The sequence below is a fragment of the Populus trichocarpa genome, chromosome 3 (assembly GCF_000002775.5).
Source record: "Populus trichocarpa isolate Nisqually-1 chromosome 3, P.trichocarpa_v4.1, whole genome shotgun sequence".
In the NCBI taxonomy this organism is placed as follows: domain Eukaryota; kingdom Viridiplantae; phylum Streptophyta; class Magnoliopsida; order Malpighiales; family Salicaceae; genus Populus; species Populus trichocarpa.
Window position 1 is genome coordinate 18,637,674 of NC_037287.2, and position 17,577 is coordinate 18,655,250.

The 17,577-nt window shown below is 32.2% G+C and overlaps 2 protein-coding genes across 3 annotated transcripts; one reads left to right on the plus strand and one right to left on the minus strand.

Moving 5' to 3' along the window:
* Positions 1-7,497: 7,497 nt before the first annotated feature.
* Positions 7,498-10,934, minus strand: LOC7478297 (60S ribosomal protein L7-1). Of its 2 annotated transcripts, none has more exons than XM_024596673.2 (6): positions 10,790-10,934; positions 10,171-10,429; positions 9,145-9,242; positions 8,923-9,060; positions 7,919-8,021; positions 7,498-7,839 (listed from the first exon to the last, which is right to left on the minus strand). In XM_024596673.2, the coding sequence occupies exons 2-6, from the start codon at positions 10,357-10,359 to the stop codon at positions 7,624-7,626; spliced, it is 744 nt and encodes a 247-aa protein (XP_024452441.1). In that variant the 5' UTR covers positions 10,360-10,429; positions 10,790-10,934; the 3' UTR covers positions 7,498-7,623. The 2 variants fall into 2 exon arrangements, with proteins under 2 accessions (XP_024452441.1, XP_024452442.1); XM_024596674.2 differs by having other exon boundaries at positions 10,646-10,863.
* Positions 10,935-12,618: 1,684 nt separating this feature from the next.
* Positions 12,619-15,817, plus strand: LOC7478298 (Golgi SNAP receptor complex member 1-1). Its single transcript, XM_002303804.4, has 5 exons — positions 12,619-12,889; positions 13,490-13,729; positions 14,353-14,520; positions 14,896-15,009; positions 15,419-15,817. Exons 1-5 carry the CDS (start codon positions 12,839-12,841, stop codon positions 15,530-15,532), a joined length of 687 nt encoding a protein of 228 aa, XP_002303840.1. The 5' UTR covers positions 12,619-12,838; the 3' UTR covers positions 15,533-15,817.
* Positions 15,818-17,577: the final 1,760 nt, after the last annotated feature.

Here is a 17,577-nt window from a genome sequence, read left to right on the forward strand (position 1 = left end):
CAAAAATTTGAGTTCCACTACTCTAATTTTTTTTCAATTAAATTTACCATGAATCCTTATAAGTTTTAAGTTTGAAATTCTTTTACTTGAGAATAGGTATTAATTAAAAAGTAATATATAATCATTTATTAGGATTCAGCTAATTAATAACTTAGATTTAGAAAACAATTATTTGACAATATGAATCAATGAAACTATTTTAGAAAATAACACATTAATTTGCTTAGAAAAAATAAAAATCTATCAAGAAAAGAAAGAATTTTACTAAAACATTTGATTATTTTGTTAATTTAAGAATACAATTACCATGGAAGATCGATGGATCACTAGCTAGGTAGCTCCCTAGATTGCCAACGGGGATGGATATATAGGCTTAGTTCACGCATAATTGAAGTCTTTGTAGATGTTAGGTAAGCTTCCACCTTTAAAATAAATAGCCAATGAAGCCTCTGATCATGCAATCAAATCTAATTTATACGCCTCGGAATCTAATCCTATATTAGACTATATATATATATATATATATATATATATATAGTCTAATCTCCAATCATCAATATAATATTAATTAGCACAAATCATTGTTCTTTTTAATTAGGGATTATAATTAATCCCATGATCCCCTTTTCATCTCACATTTCCTTAGGAAATAATTCTTTGACATTTGATGGACAAGAGAGTCCTATCTCTTAAAGATTCTACCAATCCCTTTCGCTTGTTTCTTCTGGCCGGCTTCTTTTCCCTGGCGTCATGGGATTGGAGAGGGACGAGTAATTAAACCCTAACCTGTGTCGGCAGTACTGTAGGGTTTGGAAATTAAATATATGTATATTTCATGAATTAATGATCCTATATTTATTTTCCCATGGTGTTTAAATTGTGTTGAATCCCTCGGAAAATTCCCCTTCACAGGGTAATTATAACCCAGGCAAAGTCTTGATATGTGCAACAATGAAAATTGAAAAACAAACAATTGCAATGTACTCTTGAAATGAATAGAAGTGATCAATGTAATTCAAAGTTTATAAATATATTAGAATAATGAGTAAAGATATTTAGTTTATCATAATAATATTCACTATAAAATAATTATTCAAGAAAATTAGAATACATTCATGTCTAAATCTATAAACATGCAAAAATAAAACTCAAGTCAAGCATGGTTTTAACATAAATATAATAAAATAATACTAACATGCATACTAAATATATGTCCAAGCTTGCAATTCATATAAAATCATATTCAAGCATGCATACTAATAATAATAAAAATAACTATGCTCAAATAAAACAAATAAGGATATCTACTTGTTGAAGCACTTTAAAGTAATCAGACTTTTATTGTTGTAAAAATTAAATTATATGTCCTTAAAACTTTATTACTTCTCAATTATTTTATTATATGTCCCTCAAAATTACAACAACACTACATTGGTTTAGATGCACTTCCAAACTAAAGTCTTTGAACCAAAGTAAAAGGGCTATATTATATCTCAATAAAGTGAATCTAAGCTTTAGATTTTGGGATGAAAATCAAAATATAGAAAGGAGAAGAAAAAAATAAAAATAAAATGAGAAAGATTAAGTGTGTAAAATTCTGAAAAAATATTATACTCAACTCTTTCTTCACCTCTATTTTTATAATGAATTTTGAAATCTAAAAGGTTAAAGAATTCTTTTAGTTGAAAAACTGTTTAGATTTATTAGAAATGCTTCTTGAAGAGACTATTAAAATTCACGGGCTAGGCTGGATAAACATTATGCTGGAAGAAATATTCTTCATGAACCAGGTCTAAATCCAAATTTCAGTTGGCAAAAAAAAAAATTTATAATCTAAAATATTATTTTACAATAAACTCAAACTTAAACCTAGGCTCAAGCACGAGTCAATTTTTAAAGTATAAATGTTTGGTAATTAACGAGCCCACTTTTACTATAAAAAGAAGGGACATGTTATCATGAAAAGCTAATTATAGAAAAGTATATGATCTCTTTCATATCATAATCTGTGAAAATATATTTTAATTAATCTGAATCTTTTAGATATATAGCAAAAATAAGTGTATATAAAAAAAAAGATTTTGAATGTAAGCACAACAATTGTTATAATTCAATTTTTACATGTAATTTTTCAAACATTTCTCAAAAAATACAAAAAAAATACATTTCCTATAAAATTTCTTCAATTTTTTAAAATTTAGCTATTTCCTAAACTTTTTTTATACTTTTAGTGTTTTTTTATATTTTATTCTGATTTTGAGCAGACAAAAAAAAAAGATAATTGAGTGTGTGTTAAAGAAAATAAAAAATAAAGAAAGAGAACGAAGACAAAAAAAAATTGGAGGGAAAATGAAGAGGTGAAAATGAGGAGTGGACAAAAAATAATAATAAAATAAAATATGAGAGCTAGAATATTGTCATCCCATTTATAAACATCATTATGCATGTTTTATCTTAATTCTATATTATAATTTTTTTCTAAAATCCAATTAAACATACCCAAATATGATTGCCCTTAATTTTAGGGCTAAGCATTTTCGATTTAGCCCGGTTTTGAATAAAAATAAACAACCTAACCAAAATTATACTTTTTCAAGTTTTTAAATCGAACCGAACTAAAAACTGGTTTAAACCGACCAGTTTCAGTTTGGTTTGGTTGATTTTTTTCCTTCCAAACAGGTTCAAACTGAAATTAATCCAATTTTTTTCTTTTTAAACTGACATATCGTCTGGTTTTTTTATCAAAATAACGTCGTTTTGGCTTAAGGGTTTTAATTTAGGTATTTGACCAAAATTTAATTTGGTCCTCTGACTTTCAATTGCTTTCAATTATATCCCTAATTAGCCTTAAACTTCTGATTTTATGCAAATTCTGCCCCTAACAAAATTCAACATTAGCTCTGAATTTCAACGCCTTTTTTATTGTAGTTTTTGGTCTTAGATTTATACAAATTGACCATTAAACTTTCAATTCTCTTTAATTTCATCCTTGGTTTCAATCAATTAAGTCCCTAGAGTTTAACGCCTTTGTGAAAAAGGTCTTTAGCTGTGAATTTTTTCAATTTAACCCTTCATTAACCCTAAGATTTTAATTTTCTTGAGAGTTTACCCCTGATTTGAACCAATTAACTTTGTAAAAGTTAAGTTTGATCTTTTAAATTTTAATATTCTCAATTTAGCCCAAATTGGACTTCCAAACTTAATATTTCACCAATTAAATCTCTAATAAAATTAATTTGATCCATTTAAAGTATAATTAAGTCATTGCACTTAATTAAATCCTTTGATTTGACCCAAATTAACTCTTAAACATAATTAAACTTTAATTTGATCCATGATTAAATGAAATTGTTATATTAAAATCTAATTATGTCCCTATACTTAATTTTTATGCAGATTTGTCTAATAATTATTTCATTTGACATTGAATCCGTATTGTCTCTCTAGTTTTGGGTACAATAGAGTATAATTAAGCTTTTAATTCCATCCAACATTGCAACTTTTTTTTTTCTGTATATTTGAAATCTTCCTCATCCTGTTTTTGTCAAATCATCATTCTTCTTGCTATTATTTTTTTTATTTTAAAAATAAAAATGGTTAAATTTTGAGAAATAACCTAAACATAAGTTATGACATCCACTGTCACCGAAAAAGAGAAAAGGTGGTAGCCAACACCCAATCAATCCAAGAATGTGCCTCAACTCGTTGGCCCAGACACCACCAAACACGTTCACGCACCATTGTATGTGTCCCACATGCCTCCTCCTAAAAACCCTAGTAGGTATATTTTCTCATTCTTTCGTTTACAATCATTTATTGTTGTTATTATAGGGCTTATATATAAAATTTATTGAAGTATGTTTCGTCCTACTTGAATTACGATGATGGTGTTCAATGTCTCGCAATGAAACTAGGAAGACGGGATGTGTTGATTTTTGCATTATATCAGATGTAACAATTTAGTCTCTATATGAAATTTTAATTTGTTTGTTTGCTTGTTGTTTTCGTGTTTGATTGTCGTATATTTTAAAAACATGCCATGTTTGAATTTTTGTGATATACTACGTTGTTGTTGAATTTGAAACCATAAATGCTTTTGTTACCGTGTTCTTAATTTATGTTTACATATAAATCATGTTTTTCAACTTTGAAATCTGGTTTTTAAAATTTTCTGTGTGTTTTCATATATATTTAATTATTGTTTTCCTGTGTTTTTGGTTTGCCTTTGGTTAGTTTTTTGTGTTGAATTTGTTTCAAAACTATGCTTTTACGGCCAGCTATTTTAATTCAAAATTGTGTGTATGTTTGATTCCTAAGCTAATTTTCTTATTGGCTTAAAATTATATAATGCCTTTTGTTTTCAATTGTGTTCATGGTGCTTTTGTTTATTTCTTTGTCTTTAATCTATGCTGAATCTTAGTTTTCATGTCGAGCTAACTTTATTTCCAAAATTCTTGAAAAATAGATTAATTATATGAGTGAGTTATTTTTCTTTATGTAAAAATTAGTCAATCCTAAATTTTCTAACGTCACAGCTTTGATTTGAAACATAAAAACTAGGGTTCATACAAGGTTTCGATTTCTGTTTTCATATTTGAATAAGTAAAATATTATTTTACTGAAAACATGCATCATTTTCAAACTTTCTATTTGATTGTTTTAATTTTTTAATTTTCAAACTTTCTATCTGCTAGTCATATTTTGCTTGCATTTTTCTTCACATATTTGTTTTTGTCATTTTCATGTGCTTTGTTATTTATAATATTTTTACCAAATATTCTCATGAGAATATAAAGTTATATATGTGTTTCTATCATGTGCACCTCTTGCTTGTATTGCATGCATATATACAATATGATTAAATAAAAATTCATGAGGGATGGTCGTCGACGATGATATTTTCTATGAGTTTGTTTCATGGTTCTATTTAGATCAATGTTTGACTATGGGTTAAAGAGGCGATATCTCTCAAATGTGAAATTAAATCAAAGTAGGGTTTTATCTTAGGATCGATCAACAAAGTAGGGTTTTATCTTGAGGCAGCTAGCTTCATGCTATGTTGGGTGAGATGGAAAGAACTGTAGACTGCACAGAAGCTTTTTTGTTCGAAAACAATCATACACTGTTTCATAATTCTTTTTTTTTTTTTTTCAAATTGGTCCAGTGGAATCGGTCAAAACGAGATGCAATAGCTGATTAACGAACCTCATCAATCAATCAATTTCCAGGTATTTGACTCTTTAAACAGATTCAGGTTAGGATTTCTGTATTCTTATATAAACAAGCCAAAGCTAGGAAGCCAACCTAGCTAACTTCGAGGGGTGATCCTTATTAGCATGCAAAAGGGTTTTGCTCAAAAAAAGAAAAAAAGAAAGCAAGGAAAGGAGGACGAAAATGACTCGTTAACCTCATGTGTTGCTTTATTTTGCTGTATTGATGCTTCATATTTAAACATTATATATATTATATATACTCATATACCACCGAATTGATGATGATGATGACTAATCAAGAGACTAGGAGATAACATAATAATGGCACTCATGGTTAGATATTTGATGTGAGAATTACGCTACAATGTCTGGTTGTCTCACATGCCAGCCATGAACAAGTTGCAGTACTGCGCTCTGTTATCTTCCTTATGGCATTATTGAGACCACTCGGGCTTGGGTAGATATTGGTTGAAAGAGGAGTATCCATCAAAAGTACATTTCCTTGTCTTGTTCTACTTTATTACAAGTCTTCAGCTAAAGTCATTTTGGATAACGAGCTGGTCGAGTTTGACGAGGCTTGATCACACAGGATGCGGTGAAATATTATGCATGCCATGGATGTATCTTCATATATTCCTTCCACTTAATTATCTTCTTCTTTTTTCATTTTCATGGCATGTTAAAGCATCACTGTAAATATAATAGAAGCCAGCTAAAACATCTTTTCGAGCAATGTTTCGATTACTACTATTCACTTGTTAAAACCTAATAAAAAAGAGTCTTGCAAGCTCAACAACCTTGTCTGGATTTGACCCCACAAACTAGCTCTTGATTGTGGATAAAAACCCATATTTCTTCCTTGTAGCTAGGGAAGTGAAGGGGGAGACCTGAAGTACGTTATCTATCACTCAAAAAGACCTTTGTTCATGCTGTGGGACACTAGAAATGGAGGCGAGTCCAAATAAGAAGTCCCATTTGCGCAATCGGACTCAACATGAAACCCAATGGGACAGCCCCGCATGTCAACAGAAGATGCAGTTTGTCGTCATCTGGTGGCGAAATGGGCGGTGAAAACGACAAGTGGCCGACAATTAGATTGAGAAGTTGATGTGGAGAGCCCCTAGTGTGGTTTCCTATGCTAAATAACTTTATGAATTATTATCAGGTATGCCATGTCACATCTCTAAAGGAAGCCCCTTCAGATAAGTTTCAAATGTGACATGAGTTAACGAAACAGAGGGAGAGAGGAGGGAGAGAAAGAAAGATAACAAGGCATTTGATGGATGGAGAAGAAAAGGATGGACTTTGTTATGAGTGCAATTAGCTTTTGAATTCACTTGCTTGTCTATGGCAAATGGGAAAGCAATTATGATTCTTGTGTTGGGTTTCGCTTGCTTGGTCTAATCAAAATTGGGACCCCAAATCTTCTTGTAGATTTTTCTGTCTATCTTTTTTATTAAGTTAGTGTTTTGTAAGTAGTTTGAAGAGAAAGTTATGGGGCATATAGCCATCCCATTAGAAATACATATCAAAGGATATGAATTTCCTGCTTGAAGATGACCTCTCCACTTCAAAAAGCCATACTTCATTCCATCTCATCTCTCTCTTTCTCCACAAGTCGAATTATAACTCGAGAGGAAAAAAACAAACAAAATAGAATCGGTCTCCTCGTGGCTTTATCTATATAATTTGGCAAACATCAAATCCAATTAAGATTCCTCTGCTCAGGCACTTGAGGTTGCGATCTAACGGCAAAAGAGCCTTGTTCTTTTCCTCTGTATCTGGAATCATATTTCTTTTTTTTTTTTTTGCATGCCTCTTATACTTGTGGTAATTTACTTATTCACTGGACTTGTAGGGTATTTAATAAACCCAAAAATTAATCATAGTATGCATAAACTGACCCAAACACCCCGAATTATAAAAAATAAAAAAAGATTCCTTTGATAGTGAAACTCCTCGAAATTTAATACTAATCACTACCTTTAAAGTATTTTTCTAGCTTTTTTTACAGCAAGTCTACCATTGACTATAATTTGGGAGGCATTTGCTTTACATAAAGTATTTTGCTAGTTTTTTTGTATAAAATATTTTATACACTAAAAGAAAAATATTTTTCATGTCCTTTAATTCACGTCTTTCCTGCAGATGCCCTTGTCAATACCACGAGTACAGAACAGAAAAGGATACAAACACATATTCCACCCCTCCACCTGTCCATTCATCCCTCGTTAACAGACTTTAATGTTGCAAGAAGAGATATTGCTTACAAAAAGATAAAAGAAAACAGAAAAATCAGAAGAGCTGAAATGATTTTTGAAGGTTTCAAAATCCATAAGAACTGTGATACACGCCTCAGAAGGGCAAACGTTAGGTGAATTACACTTCATCATGGGACCCGTTTTATATGTTAATTCATCTTATCAATTAAATCATTAATCTGGTTCTCACGATTCCCAGTGTCTCCCCCATCTTTGAATAATGCCCTTTTCCCTTGCAATCCTTCTTTTGGCTTGTTAAGTGAAAATGACCCCAAAAAATTAAGGATCTCCCTGAAGTGTGGACCAGCATTGGCAACTTCATGTACAATGTCTTCTAGACATAGAATGCCATACTTCCCTAATGCCTGCCAAAATGAAGAAATGTGAGGAAATCCCAGAGGGCACTACAAAACTTGACACAACCGTGAAAGATTTATCCAATACCTGTTCGATAATGTTATTATCAATTAGTGGAACTCTTTTGTTGTCAATCTTTCCATAACCCTTCTTGTAAATCAGATCACTCACATTCTTAACATTTGGATATCTTCAAAAAAAAAAAGAGCTTGTTAGGATAAATTGATATGAAATAGTTAGAATCATACAGCAACCAACTGTCCCAACATCATTAGGATAATCATCTCTAAACTAGCATTTCAATCGGTTGAACCCTATTCCTAAAACCATGTCTGCCTAAGGACTAGAAAACACACAACTGAGGATCCAGTTAAAAACAAGGTACAAGTTTGTGGCGTGTGAAACAGCCAGGCAGACAATTCCTTCTTACAAAAAGAATTCATGCTATTAGAGTTCAACTGTTCTCTAAAAATTTATTAAGAAATTGCTTGAGAGAGCCATGTGGGCATTCAGGTGTTCATTTAAGGCAGAAATCAAAGCCCATATGTGTTCATGGACAATCTTCAACTTGACCTGACATCTGTCAATATTGTAATTTAGGCTCCAAGCACAATATAGAGACGATGTCTTAAAGAGCTTAGCTCTATATCCAGCAGACATACTCAAAATAAAGATCAGGTAGAATTCATAATGTCTATTGAAACTAAAAAAGAATGCTGCTAGATATCTATTATACAGATATCTAAAATCTTATCTGGTCACTGGTTCACATAGCAGATAATTCAGAGAAACAGAGAGCAGGTTGGTTTGAAAGCTAAGAATTCAGAGAAACAGAGAGCAGGTTGGTTTGAAAGCTAGGAATTCAGAGAAACACAGGTTGGTTTGAAAGCTAGGGGAAGCCAAGCTAGAACTTACTTGGCATTAGATCTAACATACTGGACTAATCCATTTGGCATACTCACAGTAACTTTACTGGGTCTCACAATAAATCACTCAACAGAGCTATAATTAATTAACATTAAACCATTCCTCTGCCTATATTTAAGATTATACTCTTCCAAAATAAATTAATGTGGGTTTCAGAATCCTACCCATATGTAACATATGGCTCCACCTTTTGTAGCAATTCTAATACCCCTGGGCTGGCCTTCAAGAAGACACCATGAAAGATTCTTGTCAATCTCAGGTTGTATAAGATCTTCCTGGTTTTTGGATGCATGTCATTTTTGCTGAAAACAAATCAACGTGTCAGAACTGGAAGAATAGATTGCAGAGATATTGAATGGAACCATTGCAAAGCACTAGTAACCTACCCATGTAGACGAATGACAAATAGAAGCTTTGAATTTGGTGTGGACAATGCTGATTTTGCCCTCTTAGTTCTCTGTTTCATTCGGATGAGGTCCAATTCCTAGATGGAAAGCATCAGGTTTATAATTATTACAGAATCATACAATCAGGTTTCGTGTAAACTAGTGTATATTCTGTGAAATGCACAGAAGAGAAGGGTCACCTTATAGTATTTTCAGCACCATTAGCTTAAGAAGATTTACAATTTAACAATCAAGGATTCTTACAAGATTGACAAGCCAGAAAACTCACTGAATTCACATGCTAGTTTTCGAAGACTTTACATGAAATCTTTAGATGGCAAACTATGATATACAGTTATATGTATGCCCCAAAACATAAAATAGTTCTGCCAACACACAGGATAGTAATTTCACAAAACATACACATACCACAATAAGCATGCCACTCAGTCCTCTGGTCAAATGGTTAAGGGTAAGGTAGTTGCAACAAGTCTTGGTCCTAACTTCTGAGTTACCAGAAAATTGCGCATACACGATAAAAGATCTAGACAAGACGGCACTTAACAAGCTGTCAAAACACATTTGCTTATGATAATCCAAGAATTACTGGCATCAGATTTCAGTCTCTAGTGCAAAACAAGAAAATCATCATCCAGAGCATGAGAATGAACTTTTGTCATCTGATAGTTTCCCTAGCAATCTTACTAATTTCAAGATGGAAATGCTTGAATATAAGAAATTAAAAAAAAATGGAATCAACAGGCATATTTGCACGTACAGTAAGTAAATGGAAACCAGCAGAAAGCAAAAGTTCGTATGAAAATAACTAGAGCATAAAACAATTGACCTAAAGTTAAACCATTTCATGCTGGGATAAAATAATAGAATCAAATTCATCAAAATGTTTCAAATTTCACTTATATTACCATGCATTACACAGAAAGGTACAGAAAAATGCAACAACAAACATTAAAGAAAAAGTAAATTTTGAAAGAGCACCAATTCACAGCAAGTAGAATATTTTACCCTGTCCCTAAACTCCCTGACAAGCTGTTCAGGCCTTTTAATATCCTCCACTTTCCTCTTCCTCCCACCATGTTGCCCCAACTCCAACTGGGTTTTCCTCGTAAGTGCAATCGATTCTTCCTTGTGCTTCCTTTTCTTCAATATCACCTCTGATATATATGCCATCTCCAGTGGTTCCGCTTCTGCCATTACTAATATTTTTATCCTCTACCCTCCTTGTCCAATAGAAAAAAGAAAGAAAATGAAACCTCCGATCCACCTAAAATCACATGAAACAATAAAGTTAGCATCTCCTCCCTTTCTGAGGTGAAGTAAGCACGACACTGAATTCCAAACAACAGAAACTGCAACTCCGACTACTAATACATATGCAGATAACTGTATTTCTTAGCGAACAAACAGAAACCCAGATAGAAAATCAATACTTTAATGTTTCACAAAGAAAAAATACACCAATCTTAACTATCACCGTTACCTAGCCTCTCTTTGGTTCCAGAGGGAGAAGAAAGAGTAAGGAAAAGAAAAAGAAAAGCCGGAGATATGTAACGGTGTAGAGGCAAAGAAACAAACGGGTAAACTAAAGATGAAAAGGGATTTGTAGAGACTGCTGGATTATTACCTGAGAACTGAAAGAGAGGTGAGTTGGGGAAGAAACTGAATTGAGACGGCTGACTTTTAGGGCTTATTAGGATGTTGGCTTCACAGCAGAAAACCCCTCGCGACAATGTAGACAAGTAACGCCATGTTTTTTTTTTGCGGTTTTTAAAAATTTTTTATTGTTTTTATTTTAAATTAATATTTTTAAATATTTTTAAATCATTTTAATATATTGATTTTAAATATTTTTAAATCATTTTAATATATTGATTTTAAAAATATTTTAAAAAAAATTAAAAATATTATTTTAATTTATTTTTAAATAAAAATATTTTTAAAAGCAAAGCATGACCATATTCAAAAAATTCTCTTTTCTATCTCTTTCGGTTTCATTTTAAAACAAATTCAGATTAGTCCTTTTATTTAAGCGGTGGTAGTGATTGTGTTGTTAAGGAAGATTAATTTACAATTAAGTCCTAATAGTTTCTTGAAGGTTTCAGTTGAGACTCTTGAGAGTGTATTGACTCATGTTGTACTCTAGAATTGGAGTGGTTTTCAGCTTAGTTTTTTTTAAAGTAAATATTTAAATATATATATATATATATATAATATTTTTTTTATTTTTGAGAGAAGATAGAAGGAATTATGTAAGAGGTGTCTATTTTCCAATTCTTTTTTTACTAATTAATTGTTGTATTTTTTTTTTATGTTGTAATACCAAACAAATCTTGAGTTTCAATCAGGTTAAAAGAATGTCACATAAGATGCTAGGCATTCAAGTGATTCTCAAATGCTTCCTGAATTACTAGTTAAGTTTTAGATTTACTTTCTAGAAATTACTGGTTTGAATTTTATAAATCTCAGGATTATTAGAGGCTTACATGGTCGTTAACTTCAGAACTTGTGGAATTAGTCGAGGTGCGCACAAGTTAACTCGGACACCCACACTAATAAATAAAAAAAGTTAATAAGCTAGAAACATTGGAAGTAGAAATAGAAAAAAAAAAGAAAAGGAAAATACTACAAAATAAATATAACCTTTGCTATTTTCCTTGAAATAATATTAGCTTTGTGTTTTGGAAAAAACACATGATAAGAAATTAATAAAATTTTATTCTTTTCTATTAAACGATTTATCTTTCATTTCTTATTTAAATTGCTTGTTGAACAAATTCATTTTGATTAACTCAAGTTTTTGAAATAAAAAAGAACTATTAGTTTGAATGAAGAAAAGTTACCCCACAAATGTTCTCAAAACACCTTAAATAATTTTAAAACTATGCTCTATACAAATCTTTATCATGGGATAAATCTCATTCGAGATTTACGTGATTAAATAACACATTTTAATTAAATAAATATTTTATATTTATAAAAAAGAGTTCATCAAGGTAATTCTAGAGAAAAAAAACTCACCAAATTATCCTAGATATGTAATAAAAATTATAATATATAAAATAATTTATTTGGACATGGAGATCAGTTAAATAAAAATATATTATATTCATTTTCATATTTTAACAAGTCTAATATTTTTATCTATCTCCATCTCTATCTATATAAATACAAAATTAAAAAAAATTTCAATTAATTTATGGAGTATTATAAATTAGTTTAGAAATTAATTAAGATTAAATCTTTTCGATTATCTATGAACATTATCTAGCCATTAGGAAAAAAATTAAGAGTTTTGAAAGAAAAAAACACAAAGAAAGAATTCATCCTTTTTTTTTTTAATAGAAAAACTAAATGGGTAAAAAACACTGGTCAAAACAAATAAATAAAAAAGTGCTAAAATGAGAACACACGCAGAGTAACATGGACACCAAAATGCATAAAGCAAATAGCAGCACCGTCTCCCCCCTCATAATTTGCCGTCGAGAGCGAAGGAGCGAGCGGTGGACGGCCTGTCTCTGCCTCCGTCTCCATCTCCAAACAAACCCACCCCAGTTTCATTTTTCTAGTCGATCAATCTCTAATTCAACAAATTTCTTTCTCAAAATTCAATTTTGTGATCATCATTAATTAACAGAGAAGAGAATTGAAACGAATTTTGAGAGAGAGATCTGCAATGGAAGTGACTACTTCTTCTTCTTCTTCATGGGACGCTTTACGCAAACAGGTTCCTTCATCATTTCTTTCTCTTTCAAAATTCTCGATTTTTTATTTGAGGGATTTGATTAAAAAATTTCCGAATTTCGTTAATTTCTGGATGATTTGTGTGAATAGTTATGGAAAACTTGACATTGATTTATTTCCGCGAGGCTTCCTTGGTTTCGAATTATATCTTATAGGATTAATGTAGTAGCGAAAATGCATCTTCTCTTTTAAACGGAGGGAAATACTTGTAGCGTAACTACTTCACCTTGAGGCCTGCTCCATGGATAGCTTGAACCTGTGATGCTCTGATTATGCCATGGCTCTTGGAGAATTGAGTTTCTTTTTGCTTGGGCTGGATGGTTGAGAAAATCATCAAGAGATCTGTGAAAGTATCTATCGATTCGATGGTTTTTTATTCAAATGATTTGTTTGTTCAGTTAGGAATGAAAATAGTTTGTTTGTTATATTTCATAATGTCCTTTTATGTCTTCATATATGGAGTTATGATAATTGGTTTACGAGTTCTTATGTTATTAATCCGTGTTCTTTTCTTATACTTTCTGCTTGATATTAACTCCTGCTAGCTTGAGTTTTAGATATCTTTGTAAATGATTTTCTGCAGGCAAGGAAACTTGAAGCTCAGTTGGATGAGCAGATGAGCACATTTCGTAAACTAGCATCCTCGAAGGGTTCTACAAAAGTTGATTTTCCAGAGAATGATCTTGAATCTGGGATAGACAGGCTATTAAAACAGCTCCAACAAGTAAATTCACAGATGCAAGCTTGGGTATCATCTGGAGGATCAGAAATGGTTTCTCACACCTTGACTCGGCATCAGGAAATTCTTCAAGATCTTACTCAGGTAGGTCTTCCATTCAATCTGTGAGCTTTTGCTTATGCTCCTCAAAGATCTTTGAGTTGCTTCATTGAAGTTGACCATGTATGAGGCAAACATCTCTTGAAGCTGTATAATTATACCTTTTCTATTTCCTTTATGATCGGTTTTCTTGTTATTGTTTAATTTCACTACAAATGAAGCTCATTCTCCTTTGAAAACCAAGAACACTCACAAAAGGAGGTGTATACTGGTTGGTTACTATTGGAGATTGCTTCAGTTTTCTGTTTCACATGACAATGTTAATAAGCTGATATGTTTGACAAAGGGGTTTTGCATCTGGGCTCTTGTGATGGATTTGTTGTCTCTGTTGTCGCCCTTACGCTTGCATTCACAAAACCTGTTTAGAGAAGTACATTTAAAATTCACACTGATACATAATTTGGTTTACAAATTTTGTTGGAGTTGAAATTGTTGAAAAATGTATATGATGATGACAATCTTCCTTTCTAGGCCCCATCTCATTAAACTAAACACCCCCCTTCTCTTTCCTCGAAAAAAAAAAGACAATAGGGAATTGTGTAATCTCTTGCAGTGCAGTGGATTATATTCAGTCTAATTAACTTGGAATTACACATGATTAAGTGCAGGAGTTTCATCGTCTCCGTTCTGGCATGAGAGCTAAGCAAGAACATGCTCTTCTTCTGGAAGACTTTAGGGAGTTTGATCGAACAAGATTAGATTTGGAAGATGGGGTTGGTTCTGCAGACCAAGCCCTTCTTAGAGAACACGCATCTATTAGCCGAAATACCGGGCAGGTACACGCCAAAGGGCTCTTCTTTTTGCGGTATAGGTGTGTTTTAGTATAATTTATATGAGTGTGTGGACTTCCACATCCTCAATCTATTAGATTTATCCTTTTCTTTTGTAATGGAACATTGACTTAATATATCTGAAATCATATAAACTGTGAAACACTCAAGATATGTTGGGAAATGTTGTGTGGTTACCCTCGTTGGTTATACTGTGTCTCTGATTTGCATGCTTCATGTCATCATGCATATGCAATCTGCACTGTAATTTATGCAGAAAAAAAGAAAAAAATCTGAAACAGTAATTTTCAAGCATGACTGCTAATGTGCAACTTATGCTTTTAATTAAAGTTCCTTGTTCATTGTGTTCTGGTGCTTCAGATGGATAATGTGATTTCACAAGCTCAATCTACTCTTGGTGCACTAGTTCTTCAACGTTCAACTTTTGGAGGAATCAATTCAAAGCTGAGTAATGTTAGCAGCCGCCTCCCAACGGTATGAAAACCTTTGCTCGGGTGGTTAATTATGTTTTAAATATTTCTGGAATGCTGAATGAAGCAATGTCTTGAATCTTGTTTAGGAAGCCTCAATCAGAATTATTATTTTTTTCTTTTCATTCTATAGTACATGACATGAATGGGTAAAACAAGTGGAGACACTTGATAATAAGTTGGTTGCTGAATGTTAAAGCTGCCTTTCAAACAGCAGTTATAAATTGTCTAGATGGAATCTTTGGTAATGGAAAGGGATCTCCATGAGCATGCTGGAATAAACTATACGGCATCACTTTTAGGCGATTGCTTAACCCCAAGAAATGATTTTGTTTCCATGGCTTCGGGTTTCATGTATTCTTCCATGTATATACTTGTAATGATTGACGTACTTCTTTGATGTAATGATGCAGGTAAATCAAATTCTATCAGCAATAAAGAGGAAAAAATCCATGGATGCCATCATACTTTCCCTGGTTGCATCCGTATGCACTTTTCTTATTTTTATTTACTGGTTGACCAAGTAAGAATTTCATTGTGCGCGCTCTTGGAGGTTGCTTGTGGTGAGACAACCCTATCTTTTATCTTATCTTTTTGCTCTAAAGTGAATCGAGGGTTGTATTTTTTGTCCAAGTTTATAGTGACATCCCTAGTGGTTAATGCTTTGTATTGCCACGCCTGTAGCATTTATGATATGCCATGTAAAGGTCGGTCGATACGATAGACAAAAATGATGAGTGTGATCTGAAACTGAGAAATTGTGCAAGCCAATTACTTTTATAGACCTTGGATCAACCAGGGTTACCATATAAGCTGTGGTTCATTGTCTGTCATTCATGAAGATGATAGTTGAACCTACTCCTTGCCATCATTTGATTCTGCGTTTGGGTATCCAGATCGGAAAAGAAAAGGAACTGATGGTCTGATATTGTCCCGAGCAAAGCAGAAATGGTGCGTGCAATATATTTGTTGTGCATTGTGTTTGTGGATGGATCAGTTGGTTTTGTGCTTTTTTATAGCGAAGAGATGAGGTCAATTTTCTGATCAAATCTAACCTTACTTTAGTGTTGGGAAATTGGAGACCTAAGATTCAACAACACACACCACCACGAACAGTCCAATTTGATGCAAAATAAAATAATAAAAGTAAATAAATAGTGGACACGTGAGATTTAACGGTCAGGGAAAAATCTTGTCTGTTCCATGAATTCGAGAGCAATTTTTATTTACTACAAGAGAAAATCATTGTAAGAAAATAATTATGATTTCTATATCTAAAATTCAATAAATCACCTTGTGAACAATGAAGGAACAAGCTTGAGGAAAATATTTTCTTCAAAAAAGAGTTATTGTCATTATTTGAATTATCAAAGAAAATATCTTGAAAAATATATTTTTCATTCATGGTTTTTGCAACGTCTAACATTTACGATGATGGATATGGTTGTATTGGTGGTGAACGTGATGATGATTGTCGCGATAGCAGTATAGTAGATGAGACGATAATTGTTGTAGTAAAGTGGTGACGGTGAGATGGCGGTGGTGCTAAAGAGTGTTGATGCAAGGTGGATGTGATTGTTGTGGTGAACGGTTGCGCGCGGTGGTTTTGATGACTATCATACAAATCGGTAGTGCAAGAAAAATATCATCTTCTCGTTTCCTTCCGTGACCAAGACGCCGCTGCAACATCGGCATTGGCAAGGCTGTCATTGTCCATGCAAGGAGACGGCATGGAGCGATGCTTTTTAGTGAAGGGTGCTCCTGAATGGACACTGAACTTACTCTATCAAAAATACCAGCATTAACTTTGCCGTGCTGATGACCAAATCATGAAAAGCTAGTAGAAAAGAGGCGGGTTAATATTTCACTAATGTACATTTTGGTTCTTAAATTGTTTTAGTAATTTTTATTTTGGCCCCTGTAATTTCTTTTCCTTGCAAATAAGTCCTTATTTAAAGTCTTATTCTGCCTCTATCTCTTACAATAAATGCAATTTGGTCTATGGATGTTTTTATTTTCAATTAAGCCATTACATGAAATCTTAAACTTGATCAAAATTGTGACAATATACTGCAGGAAACAAATTCCTAAACTTTATAATACCTTAACTTGAAGAGAAAAAAAACAGAGACAAAACATAAGAAGATAAATTAAAAAATAAAATAAGGTAAAATATTTCATAATATTTATATGGTATCATAGAAAAACATTTATTAAAAAAATATTATTGTTAGGTCATTGAAGTTGTTTTTACTTTGATTTTGACTTCTTTCCTCACACCATCATAAATATATTATTTTCAATAATTATTTTTATAATTTAAATGGGTTGGTGGATAAGATAAGAATTAAGTAGATTTCAATAGATATACCCACTGAAAAAATAAAACTTCTATTGCTAATAACATTAAATGTCTATTATCACAATTTTGATGAAGTTTAGAGATGTTGGATCAGTTTGGTAGCCAATTTTGTATGTTGTATTGTTTTAAAGAACTACATAATCATTTTATGAGAGCTCACAAGTGTTTATGGTCAGGGATAGGAGACTCCAGGGACTCTTTTGTGGGATG